The sequence below is a fragment of the Echiichthys vipera genome, assembly GCF_963691815.1.
Source record: "Echiichthys vipera genome assembly, chromosome: 20".
Lineage (NCBI taxonomy): Eukaryota > Metazoa > Chordata > Actinopteri > Perciformes > Trachinidae > Echiichthys > Echiichthys vipera.
In genome coordinates, this window is record NC_139845.1 from 26121744 (window position 1) to 26139347 (window position 17604).

The following is a 17604-nucleotide window of genomic DNA, read 5'->3' on the forward strand; positions in this document are numbered from 1 at the left end:
CGCTGATGTTTTTGAATTCACGACTTGTTTATTTAATAACTAACAAGCAATGTTGTTGTTTATTAAATAAAACAACTTTGGTACCATTACAGCTGGGACACTGCAGTCCACGCATAAATTGATGTTGTCCGTGATGGACTCAGGGAGCCCATTGATGTCCTCCCCGTGTGACTCACAAAGTGAAGGCCAGTCAGTCACTTCCAAGCAGCCCTGCAGTGTCTCATAAGCCTCCTCAGAACACCTCCTTACAGTTCTTTGGTTGTAGGCATCCTCTTCACCAGAGGCACATAGCAGGGTTTGAAGGTGAACCAGGTTATGATCTGATCTGCCAAGAGGGGGGAGAGAAGAGGAGATGTATGCATTCTTAATGTTAGCAAACATCAGGTCCAGAGTCCTCTCCTAACTGGTAGGGCAGCTCACGTACTGTTGGAAGGTCGGCAGAACTCTATCCAAAGTGACGTGGTTAAAGTCTCCCGACATGATGATGATAGAAATGGGTTGTTGAGTCTAGAGTCTGGAGATGGTGGTGTGTATGATGCTGCAGGCAGATGTCGGATTTGCAGAGGGAGGGATGTAAAGAAGAACGGTGATGACATGCGGGATCTCTCTAGGCAGACGGTTTGGACGGAGTCCAACAGCATGCAGTTCAACATCCGGGATATAGAGCTGTTCTTAATTGGTGATGTGACCAGGATTACACCAGCTGCTGTTTACTAGAACGGCAAGCCCCCCTCCTTTCCTCTAACCACTCTCGGTGCAATCCCGGTCAGCCCGAATGGTGTGGAAGCCATCCAAGGAAACGTTCTGGTCTGTAATGTCCCTGTGCAGCCATGTCTTCGTGAAACACATCAGACTGCATTACGGAACGCCCGGTGGCTCCTCTTTGGCGCGGTCAGCTCATCCATTTTGTTGTAGAGAGACCGTACATTGCCCATAACAACAGAGGGGAGACAAGGCTTAAATCTTCTTCTTTCAATAAGCCCGTCCCGTCTCGACCCTCCTCTATAACCCTGATGTTGCTTCCCACCTCTCCGTCCATGGTGTGTTTTTCTCCAGAGTTAGGGTGGTATCTCAGCTGGTCTGGCCGCTATTCCAGCCGGCATTAGCGCGATCAGCTGTTCTCCGGAGTAAACAAAGACAGTGTGTCCCGGTGGAAGTGGCATTGATAAAAACAGCACGAAAAGAAAAACGTAAACTAGCAAAAGTAACCTCATTGTAGAGGGCATAACTTCACAGAAGTTACGGTGAAGAAACAGAACGAACAAAAAGAGAATAAAAGTTAAGAACATTTTTTAAAAAAGCGAACTCGAAGACTGCAGCAGTAACAGGAAGCATGCAACTTTCGCACATGCGCACTACAGATGACCCAACAATTCCCCCTTTGAGCACACAGTGGCAACGAAAACCTTCCCTTTAACAGGCAGGAACGTTGAACAGACCCAGCCCAGACCAGTTGGGGTAGAAGAAAAGGAGAGAAAAAAGAGAAAAGACAGATGGATGGAAAGAGAGACAAGGACAGACAGAGAGATAGTTCCAGAGATGCAAGCAACTATAAAAGTAACTATAACTAACTATAATAATATCTACAGTAATGTGAATATGACTTATATGAAATGGCAGTTAACATAGCAGAATAGTATGAAGCAAGCGCAGCCGAGGTGATAGAATATCTCATCTCATCTCATCTTCAACCGCTTATCCGGCATCAGGTCGCGAGGGCAGCAGCTCTAGCAGGGGACCCCAAACTTCCTTTTCCCGGGCCACATTAACCACCTCTAACTGGGGGATTCCGAGGCGTTCCCAGGCCAGTGTGGAGATATAATCTCTCCACCTAGTCCTGGGTCTTCCCAGAGGCCTCCTCCCAGCTGGATGTGCCGGGAACACCTCCCTAGGGAGGCGCCCAGGGGGCATCCTTATGAGATGCCCGAACAACCTCAACTGGCTCCTTTTAACACAAAGGAGCAGCGGCTCGACTTCAAGTTCCTCAGGGATGGCTGAACTTCTTACCCTATCTCTAAGGGAGACTCCAGCCACCCTCCTGAGAAAACCCATTTCGGCCGCTTGTACCCGCGACTTCGTTCTCTCGGTCATGACCCAGCTTTCATGACAATAGGTGAGGGTAGTAACGAAGATTGACCGTTAGATCGAGAGCTTTGACTTCCGGATCAGCTCTCTTTTCGTCACAATGGTGCGGTAGAGCAACTGCAACACCGCCCCCGCTGCTCCGATAGTGAACATGATCCGGAGGTACTTGAACTCCTTCACTTGGGGTAAGGACTCATTCCCTACCTGGAGTAAGCAATCCACCGGTTTCCTGCTGAGAGCCATGGCCTCAGATTTAGCGGGGCGGATCCTCATCCCAGCCGTTTCACACTCGGCTGCGAACCGATCCAGTGAGTGCTGGAGGTCTCTGCAACCCCTCCCCACCACGACTACGCCTCGATATCCTGTCCATGAAAATTACAAACAGGATTGGTGACAAAGTGCACCCCTGGCAAAGGCCAACCCCAGCCGGGAACGAATCCGACTTACTGCCGAGGATCCTGACACAGCTCTGGCTTTGGGTGTACAGAGATTGGATGGCCCAGAGAAGTGACCCCCTCACCCCATACTCCCGCAGAACGTCCCACAGTGTCTCCCGAGGGACCCGGTCATATGCCTTCTCCCGATCCACAAAGCACATGTAGACTGGATGGGCATACTCCCAGGCCCCCTCCAAGATCCTTGCGAGAGCCAAGAGTTGCTCCGTTGTTCCATGTCCAGGATGGAATCCTCATTGTTTCCCTTCAATCTGAGGTTGGACTATAGGACGAACCCTCCTTTCCAGCACCTTGGAGTAGACTTTACCAGGGAGGCTGAGTAGTGTGCCATAGAGTAGTGTGATACCCCTTGGCACACATCCTCTGGCCCCCCTTTTTCAAATAGGGGAACCACCACCCAGGTCTGCCAATCCCTTGGCACTGTCCCAGACTTGCACACAATGTTGAAGAGACGTGTCAACCAAGACAGCCCCTCCAAACCCAAAGCTTTATGCATTTCTGGATGAATCTCATCAACCCCTAGGGCTCTGCCACTGTGGAGTTGATTGACTTCCTCAGTGACTTCCGCCAGAGATACTGACAATGATTCCCCTTCAGCCTCCAGCTCTGCCTTTACAAAAGAGGGCGTGTTAGTCGCATTAAGGAGTTCCTCAAAGTGCTCCATCCACCGCCCGATTACCTCATCATCTGAGGTCACCAGCGTCCTGTCCTTGCTGTAAACAGCTTGGACGGTTCCCTGTTTCTACCTCCTGAGGTGTCGAATGGTTTTCCAGAAGCACCTAGGTGCCGTCCGAAAGTCCTTCTCCATGACTCCTCCGGACTCCTCCTGCAGCCCTTCTGGCCCGTCGGTACCTTGCAACTGCCTCCGGAGTCTTCTGGGATAACATATCCCGGAAGGCCTCCTTCTTCAGTCGGACAAATTCCCTGACCACCGCTGTCCACCATGGTGTTTGAGGGTTACCGCCCCCTGAGGGACCTAAGACCTTGAGGCCACAGCTCACTGCTGCAGCTTCAGCAATGGAAGATTTGAACATTGCCCACTCCGGTTCAATGCCCCCAACTTCCACAGGGATGCCAGAAAAGCTCCACCGGAGGTGTGAGTTGAAGATCTCTCAGACAGGGGCCTCCTCCAGACGTTCCCAGTTAACCCGCACTACTCGTTTGGGCTTACCTGGTCTGTCGAGAATCTTCCTCCATCCTCTGACCCAACTCATCACCAGATGGTGATCAGTTGACAGCTCTGCCCATCTCTTCACTCGAGTGTCCAAAATATACGGTCTCAGATCAGATGATACGATCACAAAATCGATCATCAACCTTTGGCCTAGGGTGCTCTGGTACCATACACACTTATGAGCATCCTTATGTTCGAACTTGCTGTTAGTTATAGACAATCCGTGACTAGCAAAGTAGTCTAATAACAGACGACCGCTCGGATCTAGATCAGGGAGGCCGTTCCTCCCAATCACGCCTCTCCAGGTGTTTCCATCATTGCCCACGTGGGCGTTGAAGTCTCCCAGCAGAACTATGGAGTCCCCTACTGGAGACCCATGCAGGACTCCATTCAGGACCCATGCAGGACTCCATTCAGGATCTCCAAGAAGGCAGAATACTCAGAACTGCTGTTCTGTGCATATGCACAAACAACAGTCAGAGTTTTCCCTCCTACCACCCGCAGGCATAAGGAAGCGAACCTCTCATCCACCGGGGTGAACTCCAGCACCGGGGGGTTTGTAAATATCCCCACATCCGCCGGGCGCCTCACACCCTGGGCAATTCCAGAGAAGAATAGGGTCCAACCCCTATCCAGTAGTACGGTTCCAGAGCCAAGACTGTGTGTGGAGGTAAGCCCTACCAGATCTAACTGGTAGCGCACAAGCTCCGGCTCCTTCTCCGACAGAAAGGTGACATTCCACGTCCCCAGAGCAAGCCTCTGCTGCCCGTGTCTGGTCCATTGAGGCCCCTCACCTTCACTGCCCCCCGTGCAGCAGCGCACCCGACCCCAGCGGTTCCTCCTGTGAGTGGTGGGCCCACAGGATGGAGAGGAGGGAGATGCTACGGCACTTTTTTCGGGCTGTGCACGACCAGGCTCCTAGGCAGTCGCTCACAGGCGAGCCCTCCATCTGGGCCTAGCTCCACACGGGCCGGGCTTCCTCCGGGCAGGGTCTCTCTTCCTCCACTCTGCCATGGGAGACCCTACCAGGAGCACTAGACTCCAGACAACACAGCCCTCAGGTTCACAGGGACACACAAACCTCTCCACCACGATAAGGTGATGGTTCCCGGAGAGGGGTGATAGAATATGACTATGATAATAACAATTATAGTGGTAAATATAATCACTGCTGAGTAGCGGTAATAACAGCTGAGAAACAATGAGACATACAACTGATGGTGTTTTTATGGCTACAAATTTTATAATTTATAAGACTAGTGATAGTATATATGAGCAACAGTAATAATAGCAACAGGAAGCATCATGCAGGACCACGGCAGCAGACACCACCATGATCAGCAGAGACCTGTGAGACGACAAAAGCACAAACAACTCTGGGGAAGAAGTTGAATTTGTAACATGCATTGATGAGACATGAATGATACAGACAGAGAGGACAAAAGCTCAGAGTATCAAGAAAAGTATAATCCCCTGGCAGACTAGGCCTAAAGCAGCATAATTAAGCAGAACTAAATCAGCTCAGTGCATGCAGGCTCTAAGAGACATTGAATGCCATTAATAACATAACTAAGGGCTCATAAGCCCTAGCTATAAGCTTTATCAAAAAGGAAAGTTTTAAGTATACTTTTAAATATGGGGACAGTGTCGGCCTCCCGATCACCACTTGGGAGTTGGTTCCACGGGAGAGGAGCTTGGTAACTGAAGGCTCTGCCTCCCATTCTACTTTTGGAGACTCTAGGAACAACAAGATGCCCTGCATTCTTAGAGCGCAGGGATCTATTGGGGTAATACAGCACCATTAGCACTTTAAGATACGACAGAGCCTGACCAATAACAGCTTTGGTGGTAAGGAGAAGGATTTTAAATTCTATTCTAGATTTTACAGATAGCCAGTGCAAGAAGCTAATACAGGAGAAATATGTGCTCTTCAATTTGTTTTAGTTAGTACACGAGCTGCAGCATTTTAGACTCTTAACAGACATATTGGAGCAGCCTGATGATAAGGAGTTGCAGTAGACCAGCCTTGAAGTAACAAATGCATGGACTAGTTTTTCTGCATCTTTCTGAGACACAATGTTCCTAATTTTCGCAATATGACGCAGGGGAAAATATGCAGTCCTTGTCGTTAGTTTTATGTGAGATTCGAAGGACATACCCTGATCAAAAATAACACCCAGATTCCTTACTGTGGTGCTGGATGAACACAACTTCATCCAGAGTTCAAGATCTTTAGATATTGAGTTTCGGAGGCCTTCGGGGCCAAGTAAAATAACTTCAGTTTTATCTCAGTTTAACATCAGAAAACTGCATGTCGTCCAGGGTGGCAGTGGCTCAGTCAATAGGGACTTGACTTGGGAACCGAAGGGCCATCGGTTCAAGTCCCCAAACAGACCAAGAGAGGAGGGTGGAGTGGTGGCTGGAGAGGTGCCATTAGAGTTGACTATTTGTGGGATCAAGTGAGGCTTAAATAATTCAAGAGGTTAAAAGCAATTTAAGAAGTTACAAAAAAACAAAAAACAATAATAAAAAATATTTTTTTAATTTCTTTTTAAAGTAAAGCTAATTAAAGAAAGAAAAATAAAGGGGGGGGTCAACAATAATGGGTAATACTAAAGGTATAGACGTTGGTCTAAGGACCAATTGTCGACATTATGAAAAAGAAGCATGGAGATGACAGTATTGACTGTCTGTCATATTGAGTTTAATGTCACAGGTTTCCTCAGGGAGACTCTTTGAGCAAGTTTCAGTTGACGAAACTGAGGAAAGTCTAGAGACGGAAAGGGACATGGTATTAAAAAGGGGAAAGATTAAGTCAGAGAGTGTAAGAGAACTGGACAAAAACAAATATTGTCTGAAACTGTGGGAAACTGAATGTGAAGCAAGGGAGAGAAAACAAGTCTGTGGCCAAATGACACGCATGCAGATAGGGGTAAGGGAAAGGATGTGAAGAAAGAAAAAGAGGAAACAGATGTTAAACCTAAGAGTAAAAAGGGTTCTCTGTATCCTCATCTTACAGGCTGCAGCGGACCTCTGTTTGACGACGAGACTCCACCTCCGGTACCTCCCCCAGTCTACTCTCCACAGGAGGAGAGCCAAGACATGGGAGAGCCACCTGAAAGCCATCTTCCTCTGGAATCTCCTTTCACCATTAAAGAGGAGGGTAGAAAACTCCTGTATGGACATTGATGATGCACGCACAGCTGACGTAAAGAAACATGCCGTGCACGCACAGAAACGACACCAGTCTGAGCGGTCCAGAGACAAGCAGAGTAAAGAGGAGGCGGCGCACCGAGCATACCTCACACTGATGCATTCATCTGCCAACGCCAATGCTGGAGAGAGAAGCAGACTCCCTCCTAATCCCAATCTAGGCAGAGGCCGTGGCCGTGATATTGCAGTGAGGTCGGCGCCCCTGGCAAAGCCACAGCAGGGAACCCCAAAGACAACCACGAAGGGACCCTGATGTGGGCTTTAACCGTGGCAAACATGGAACATTATTCTAGACCCGTACATGCATGTAAACAAAAGATATTTGCATGTGTTTGGCTAAAAGAAAATGTTGGTTTCGTCAATACTACTAGGTACGATTATTATATTGATCGAATATAATTGCATTACTAAAAAAAGACTAATATACAATTTTCTTTGACTAGAACTAGATTAAAATGTCATAAGTTTTTGTCGACTTAAACTAGACAAAAATCGTCATGGACAATTCTGACTAAAATAAGACTAAAATGCTCAGACTTTTAGTCGACTAAAACTTGACTAGACTTAAAAGAATATAACCGTGACTAAAACTAGTAAAAACTAAAAATGACTGCTTGACACAAAGACTAGACTAAAACTAAAAGTAAAACAGGCTGCCAAAAACAACACTACACCTGACCCACATGTAATGTATTCATCAAAGGGGGGTGTTAATAAGACTCTGAGCCTGGCACGTTTACACGTGTTAAAGTCTGTTTAACATTTTGATACTACGACTGAACCTGAAACACCAGACATGACTCTTCTCTGTGCAACTGAAGTTGACCCAGATCTCAGCATTGTTCCTAACACACTTTGGGCAAAGGGAAAATACAATGTTGGCCTTATTAAAGGAGCAGAACCATACCTAAACCTACATTTAGGCCAAAAAGAGCACAGTATCCTCTAAAACCTGAAGCCGTAGCTGGCAAATATTTGATTCACTATTACAGGCAGGAGTAATTATCCCCTGTGACTACTCACCTATGTGCACACCCATTTTTCCTGTTCAGAAAGCCAGAGATCCCCAAGCAGAACCTGAGTGGAGATTTGTCTAAGGTTTGAAAGCAGTTAATGCTGCTGTTCACGCTCGAGCTCCAAATGTACCTAACCCATACACAATCCTCACACAAGTTCCATCTGATGCCACCTGGTTTTATGTGGTGGACCTGTCGAACGCTTTCTTTAGTTTCCCGGTTCATCCAGACTCCCAGTACTGGTTTGCATTCAATGGTAGAGGGTACACTTTCACTCGTTTTTTTCAGGGCTATTGTGAGAGTCCAACCATTTACTACATGGCTCTTCATGACTCCCTTGAGTTGACTCCAGGTACTGCACTCTTGCAGTATGTGGATGACCTCATGGTGGCTGCTTCATCTCAAGCTCAATGTAAGGCTAATACTCTCTTGAAACATCTGGCTGCAGAAGGTCACAAAGCCAGTCTCAGTAAACTGCAGTTTGTCAAACAGGAAGGGACGTTTTTGGGTCACATTGTGTCAGGAAAAGGGAAGACTTTATCTCCCAGACGCCTTGAAGCCATTGCTGAGATTCCAAAACCATTAACCACTAAACAACTGATGTCGTTTCTTGGCACATATTCTTATTGTCGCAGTTTCATTCCCAACTACTCTGGAGCTGGAGTAGCCCTTGAGAGACTTTCTCTACAGACCTGGCTCCACCCCCTACTCTCCCCTCAAGTGGACACCGGAAGCTGAGGAAGCTTTCCTTGCGTTGAATCTGTCTCTCCAGTCTCCACCTACTCTTGGTCTTCCAGACCCACAAAAACCTTTCACTCAGACTGTTTAAGAGCGTTCAGGTTGTATGACTTCCATTCTTCTGCCACCTCATGTTGACAAACTCAGGCCTATAGCCTATTTCTCCAGAAAACTCGACCCTGTAGCAGCTGGTATGCCACGCTGCTTACAAGCGGTTGCTGCAGCCGAAAAGGCTCTGTTGGCCTCACGTGACATTGTGGGGTATGCCCCACTGATTCTGATTGTTCCTCATGCAGTTACACTCATTCTATCTGAGCAGAAAACATCACATCTCTCTGCTGCTAGACATTTGAATTACTATACCTGTCTTTTCGACTAGACTAATGTCACCTTGAAGAGATGTTATGTTCTCAACCCGTCAACTTTGCTTCCTTTACCAGAGGATGGTGAACCACACAACAGTCTGGCCGAGCTGTCTCTCTCCTGCTGAGTTGGTGGCTTTGGCTGCTGCCTGTGATCTTGCTCGAGTAAATCTGTCACCATCTATACGGAGTCTAGGTATGCCTCTGGGGTTTTACATGACTTTGGTCAGCTTTGGAAACATAGGGGTTTCCTCAAGTCAGATGCTAAGCCAATTCTCAACAGCACACTTGTTGCAGATCATTTGGAGGCTATTTTGCTACCATCTACTGTTGCTGTCTGTAAATGTGTTGCTCACACAGGAAACACTGACTTTGTCTCGAGAGGAAACGCCAGGGCGGATGCTGCTGCAAAGGCTGCATCTTTGCTCCCCCCTCTTTCAGACTCAGACACAGTTGAACACACCGGCTCCTTTGTTTCTGTCCCGAATGAGCTGTCTGCGGTGCAGTCATTTGCGACTCCTGATGAGAAGCCCTTGTGGTCTGCCAGTGGGACCTCATTCTCGACAGGCATTTGGGTTGGCCCTGATGGTAAACCATGTCTTCCCAAACACTTTTCCTGCACCATGCCAAATTGACACACGGGTTAGACCAAAAAGAGGGGATGTGTACACAACTGAACACCGTTTGGTTTACAAAATGGTTTGCTGCCTATGCACAAAAACATTGCCAAGCATATGTTATTTGTGCCACACACAACGTGGGCAGGCCCATCTATTAAACAAAACAAGCAGCACACCCACCTCCCACACGACCATTTGAACACCTAATGATGGATTTTGTTGAACTTTCTGCTTCTGAGTGTAAATCACATTTTCTGGTCATGGTGAACATGTGGTCCAAATGGGTCGAAGCATTCTGATTGTCCAAACAGACAGCCTCTGTGGTGGCCAAAGCACTGCTCACTGAAAAAATTTCACGTTGGGGAATCCTATCCAGAATTTCTAGTGACAATGGCCCACATTTTGTGAACAGTGCCATCCCAGAGCTTAGTCTTGGGGCATAAATCTGAAAACACAGCGTCGGGTGGTGCTGGTGCCACCCAGCGTCGGGTGGTGCTGTTGAACGTGAGAATGGGACGCTGAAAACCAAACTGGCAAAAGGTCTCACATGGACAAAGGCTCTGCCAAAGAGGCAGGAGTAATCTCAGTCTGTTTGAAATTCTGTTTTCTACCCCACCCTTTATAGGGTTAGACAAACCTCAAGCACCTCTGTGAAAACGACATACTAACCTATTGTGCTAAACTGTCTCATCTCTCTGACATAAGAAACAGGTTGCTGCTGCTCTACCGGACCAGGCTGATAGTCCACTGCACACCCTCCAACCAGACGAATACGTGGTGGTGAAAGACTTCAGAAGGAAAAGCTGGAAACACAAGAGGTGGCAAGGCCCATTCAAGATCCTTCTCACAACACACACAGCACTGAAGGTCGCTGAGAGAACAACCTGGATCCATGTGAACTACTGCAAGAAAGTCCCAGCTCCAACTGAACCAGTGACAAGCTCCTAGAGAATCACTGAGTGTCGTGACTAAAATCTGTGACTAGCATACCTGTGACATCACGAGCGCCAGTTGGCGTACACAGTTACACTGCTCTCAACACATCTCTGCTATAGGGAGAAGACATCGAGTGCAGACAATGTTGGATGTGATGTCCACAAGAGAACACATACCATCTCTTCTATTACACACAACTATCTCACAGACACCACAAGGAAGACAATTTATTGCTGAAGTAAAAGAAAATACAATACCTGTTATGTATTAAGTCAGATTGTTATGATCCTTGTCGCAGGGCTCGTAATCACGCTAGTCAATGTATTTGTTGTTACCCGGTTAACCTATCATTTAAGTCTGATTGTTTGTCTAACTGGTATCAGTGTCTCTGATGTGGTAAGTGATTTGTGGAAACCTAGTGGTGATAACATAAACAAATCACTCCATCATACGGATCAGTTGCTCGTGGGAACTCCATACAAACTGACTAGTGAAGTTTTGAAAAACAACTGTTTCAGTCTTGATGCTTGGTTAACTGGGATACTTGTTTAATATTTTGTTGATCCTAGAGGATCAAAATGGGGGGAATGTAATGATACAATTATTACTAGCTGTGATGCTTGTTGCAAGGTAAAATAACTAATAACCATGTTTGCTTAAAATTTTGTCTGTGCAAAATCCTGTGGAACAAATGTGCTCAAAGCATGACCTTTTGACTTGTACTCATGAAACTTGGACTTTATGAACTGTTTTTGCACTTCTTCAGTACCAGGCACACCTGCTGGGAAAGCATGCATGAACATCTGAACTGTACTCCACTTAGACACCAATGTATTAGAATCCTATAAAAAACACCCTGTTCTTGTATTCTGCTCGCCATAACCTAACATTGCCTGTGCACATGTTAGCGGATGACGCCCTGCTGTATACCCAGTAAATACAGTCTTGTCGCTCATGTGAGCAGCCTAGACAGCAGTGGCAGCATCAGCATGAAACCCACCCATCTGCTGGAGAGTGGTCGATAGTGTGATAGTGTAGTGTGTCAGCTGAGATATAAATAAGCTCTTCCTGCAACCCAGCATATCAGCAAAGGAGCAGGAAGGGATGTGATTACACCTACAGGAACTGAAGCACACACACACACACACACACACACACACACACACACACACACACACACACACACACACACACACACACACACACACACACACACACACACACACACACACACACACACACACACACACACACACACACACACACACACACACACACACACACACACACACACACACACACACACACACACACACACACACACACACACACACACACACACACACACACACACACACACACACACACACGATCATCATGATATGATGCACAAGGTAATTGGTTGTAGACTTTAAGAAATTAAAGCTATTAAGAAATGTAGAAAAAAGAGTTTGGGAACAAATGAGAGAAAGGTGTTAGGAAAGAAAACAAGGATGACCGTGTAAGAGGAGGAAATAAAGGAGAGACAGAGTGCTTGACAAAGCGGGTCATACTGTATGCCAGCATAGTTTTACAGTAAATTATTCAAAAGCCTTGGCTTTTTAAATGGGAGTTGCCTTGGCCAACAGACACTCACAGGGTATTAAATCACAACCACAACATAAATTAACTATTTGCACAGTAATAGTACAACAGTAATAGTACAACATTTAAGCAAATATAGTTTTTGTCCTAATTTAATAGTGAGCAAATGAGAATTGACATACCAACTCAGGAGTGACATACCACTTCAGGAGTGACATACCACTTTAGGAGTGACATACCACTTCCGGAGTGACATACCGCTTCAGGAGAAACTGACCACCTCAGGAGAGACATACCACCTCAGGAGAAACATACCACCTCAGGAGTGACACCACTTTATGAGTGACATACCACTTCAGGAGTGACATACCACCTCAGAAGTGACATACCACTTAAGGAGTGACACACCACTTCAGGAGTGACATAACACTATAGGAGTAACATACCACATCAGGAGTGACATACCACCTCAACAGAAACATACTACCTCAGGAGAAATATACCACCTCAGGAGGGACATGCCACTTCAAGAGTGACATACCACCTCAGGAGTGACATACCACACACTTGAAGAGTGACATACTACCTCAGGAGTGACATACCACTTCAGGAGTGACATACCACTTTAGGACTAACATACCACATCAGGAGGGACATATCCCTTCAGGAGTGACATACCACTTCAGGAGTTACATACCACTTTAGTAGTGACACAACTTTAGGAGTGACACAACTTCAGGAGTGACATACCACCTCAGGAGTGACATACCACCTCAGGAGTGACATACCACTTCAGGAGTGATGTACCACTTCAGTTGTGACACCACATTAGGAGTGACACCACTTCAGGAGTGACATACCACTTTAGGAGTGACAGACCACCTCTGGAGTGACATACCACCTCAGGAAAAACATACTACCTCAGGAGAAATATACCACCTCATGAGTGACATACCACCTCATGAGGGACATACCAGTTCAGGAGTGACATACCACCTCATGAGGGACATACCAGCTCAGGAGTGACAGACTTGCACAATCTGATATCTTTCAAATATCTCCTTAAAACTACCCAGTAATCAGTACAGTGTGTTGTCTGCACCTTCTAACACTTTCATACTGCGCTTATGCTCCCAGTTTGATGCTGACTTTCTTCAAGTACATAGTATGTATCTGATGGATCAGATAGCAGACTCACCATCATCAGCTGCTGCTGCTTGAGTGACATAACTTTAGGAGTGACATACCACCTCAGAAGTGACATACCACTTCAGGAGTGACATACCACTTCAGGACTGACATACCACTTTAGAAGTGACATACCACTTTAGGAGTGGCATACCACTTCAGTAGTGACACCACTTTAGGAGTGGCATACCACTTCAGGAGTGACATACCACTTCAGGAGAAACAGACCACCTCAGGAGTGACATACCATCTCAGGAGAAACATACTACCTCAGGAGAAATATACCACCTCAGGAGGGACATGCCACTTCACGAGTGACATACCACCTCAGGAGTGACATACCACACACTTCACGAGTGACATACTACCCCAGGAGTGACATACCACTTCAGGAGTGACATACCACTTTAGGAGTAACATATCACATCAGGAGGGACATATCCCTTCAGGAGTGACATACCACCTCAGGAGTGACATACCACTTTAGGAGTGATGTACCACTTCAATTGTGACACCACATTAGGAGTGACACCACTTCAGGAGTGACATACCACTTTAGGAGTGACAGACCACCTCAGGAGTGTCATACCACCTCAGGAGAAACATACTACCTCAGGAGAAACATACTACCTCAGGAGAAATATACCACCTCAGGAGTGACAGACCACCTGAGGAGTGACATACCACCTCAGGAGAAACATACTACCTCAGGAGAAATATACCACCTCAGGAGGGACATGCCACTTCAGGAGTGACATACCACCTCATGAGGGACATACCACTTCAGGAGTGACATACCACCTCATGAGGGACATACCAGTTCAGGAGTGACATACCACCTCATGAGGGACATACCAGCTCAGGAGTGACAGACATGCACAACCTCATATCTTTCAAATCTCTCCTTAAAACTACCCAGTAATCAGTACAGTGCAGTCTGCACCTTCTAATACTTTCATACTGCGCTTATGCTCCCAGTTTGATGCTGACTTTCTTCAAGTACATTGGACGTATATGATGGATCAGATAGCAGACTCACCATCATCAGCTGCTGCTTGAGTGACATAACTTTAGGAGTGACATACCACCTCAGGAGTGACACCACTTCAGGAGTGACATACCACCTCAGAAGTGACATACCACTTCAGGAGTGACATACCACTTCAGGACTGACATACCACTTTAGAAGTGACATACCACTTCAGTAGTGACACCACTTTAGGAGTGACATACCACTTCAGGAGTGACATACCACTTAAGGAGTGACATATCACTTCAGGAGAAACAGACCACCTAGGGAGTGACATACCATCTCAGGAGAAACATACTACCTCAGGAGAAATAGACCACCTCAGGAGGGACATGCCACTTCAGGAGTGACATACCACCTCAGGAGTGACATACCACACACTTCAGGAGTGACATACTACCCCAGGAGTGACATACCACTTTAGGAGTAACATATCACATCAGGAGGGACATATCCCTTCAGGAGTGACATACCACTTCAGGAGTTACATACCACTTTAGTAGTGACACAACTTTAGGAGGGACACAACTTTAGGAGTGACATACGACTTCAGGAGTGACATACCACCTCAGGAGTGACATACCACTTTAGGAGTGATGTACCACTTCAATTGTGACACCACATTAGGAGTGACACCACTTCAGGAATGACATACCACTTTAGGAGTGACAGACCACCTCAGGAGTGACATACCACCTCAGGAGAAACATACTACCTCAGGAGAAATATACCACCTCAGGAGAAATATACCACCTCAGGAATGACATACCACCTCATGAGGGACATACCACTTCAGGAGTGACATACCACCTCATGAGGGACATACCAGCTCAGGAGTGACAGACTTGCACAATCTGATATCTTTCAAATCTCTCCTTAAAACTACCCAGTAATCAGTACAGTGTGTTGTCTGAACCTTCTAACACTTTCCTACTGCGCTTATGCTCCCAGTTTGATGCTGACTTTCTTCAAGTACATAGTATGTATATGATGGATCAGATAGCAGACTCACCATCATCAGCTGCTGCTTGAGCTTCTGGATCTCTGTCAGGTTCATCTCGTTGAAGAGGTCCGATGTCACAGCTCCCTCAGCTTTCCAACCCGGGCATTCTCCATTAGCTCTGGGCACTGACCCTGCAGCTGTCCCTGCTCCAGTCCCACCCTTGAGGTGGCCATTACACCTGACAGATCAGAGTCGAGTACACCATCTTTAAAATATAGGAGATCCACTTTGCTTTCCACATGCAAAGTATAGAAAATAAGAGAGATCTATCACCTGATTAATTAGAGTACACAAGTGCAGGCCAACACTTCATAAAATTATACGATTATCAAAGAATACGGCCTATTCACAAAATGTTCACAGCTAAATATTCAAAGATCCTAAACAAATGTGCAGACTCACTGAATGTATCTACTGACAAACAATGTGTGTGTGTCAAAGCCAGGTACATCTTCTTCTGTGCTATAGAACTCCATTGTTGTCTAAAAACTTTAAAAAACACATCAGTGAGCCACACTGTTGACATATTCTTTCAATAACATGAACAGACAGAGTGTAAAACTCTGACATGAAGGATACACACTTTACTGTCATTGTGTCTCACTCTGCAGTATAAAACTCTAACATGAAGGTAAACACTTTACTGTCATTATGTCTCCCTGTGTAGTATAAAACTCTGACCTGCAGAGTGATAAAGTAATAACTTCACACGAGAACACCACGTGAAATATAACTCATCAAATGTATTTGTAGTGTCTAGGCCCGGTTTTCAGTTTTTACAATAAAGTTTTGCACAACCAGGCCCAAATACCAAATAAATATGGAAATAAGATTAATTGCATAATATTCACAGAACTTTTCACTGTGGAATTTCAGGACATGTACATACTGTACACACAAATATTGTACTGTTTTGCAGTATTACTTTTGTACAGTTTTATTTGTGAAATGGCCAGGATTGGGAGAATTAAGTAAGCTACTTGCCAACGTGTATATATAATTTCTTTAACAGCACTTTTATTTTTGAAGTCACTGAGAAATGATATATACTTTAATTAATAAATTAAAAATGACATCTGGTCATAGATTTGCCTTTCTGTTAATGCAATCAGTTGATACCTTTTTCAAATAATAAAGTATAATTTGCCACACTGCCTTTATTAGCTCACAGAGGAATGGAGGAGATCCTGAAGCATGTGCCAAAAAAAAGAAGAAGATTTTGAATCATTATGAACTGAGAACGGATTTTGAATCGACAATTGTTTCGGAATCTTAACGTGACCCCAAGAATCGGAATCAGAACCGAATTGAATCTCGAGACACCCAAAGATTCCCACCCCTAATGTAAACATTACATTTTCTTTCCAGATAGGTTTTGTGTGTCTGGTATCCACCTCATTGGCTCTTCTGTGTTTGGGGACAGCAGAACCGTTGGGGTGGCAGTGCCGCTGGGCGGGGCAGAGGTGAAAGTCAGGTGGGCACTGCCAGTGTAGGCCACATCACACATGCTGAGGTGGTGGACCAGTTCCTTTCGCAGGTGGTTCTTCTGCTCACGCTCACTCTTCAGAGACTCCAGCGCCTCCTCCAACTGGGCGTCTGAGATGTCCTTCAATCGCAGCGCATCCTGTAACTGGCTGTTGAGGACCCCTGTCTCCTCCTCCAGGACCTTGATCTCATGCTTCAGACCTTCAAACTCCACCTAAAATCAAGGGTTGAGCAACAGATGAATCAATGGGATGAAATAAAGAGATTGGCCAGCCGATATACTGCATTGTTAAGATGAGGTTCCTAATTTATATTTAAAGTAATAAAATGTGGACTTTTAAACATCATATCTGTTTCATCTAAAGCTGTATTAAATTATTTGATATCAGATAATCATATTGATTTATTCTGTCTGACTGAAACCTGGCTGTGTCATGAATAATATGTAAGCCTAAATTAATCCACTCCTCCCAGTCATATTAATACTAGGGTATTTTGTCAAAGCCATCTACTTTGTTACTTAAAGAAGTGTCTCATGTACGAGATATAATTAATATGTCTTTATCAGTAGGTTATGTACCACAGTCTTTTAAAGTAGCTGTAATCAAACCTCTTCTCAAAAAGCCCAGTCTTGAGCCAGAGGTACTAGCCAAATATAGACCTATATCTAACCTTCCATTCCTCTCTAAGATGCTCGAGAAATTAGTCGCCAATC

General features: G+C 45.7%; 1 protein-coding gene across 1 annotated transcript in view; it reads right to left on the bottom strand.

Annotated features, from left to right (window-relative positions):
- LOC310963006 (protein bicaudal D homolog 1-like) overlaps positions 1-17604 on the bottom strand; it is a gene marked incomplete at its 3' end in the record, with an annotated part of 67372 nt that overhangs the window by 17914 nt on the left and 31854 nt on the right. The window contains exons 4-5 of the mRNA XM_083935636.1: positions 16799-17103; positions 15414-15582 (exon numbers count right to left, since the gene is read on the bottom strand). Of these exons, the coding sequence (XP_083791762.1) occupies positions 15414-15582; positions 16799-17103 (474 nt within the window). The remainder of the gene's footprint in view (positions 1-15413; positions 15583-16798; positions 17104-17604) is intronic.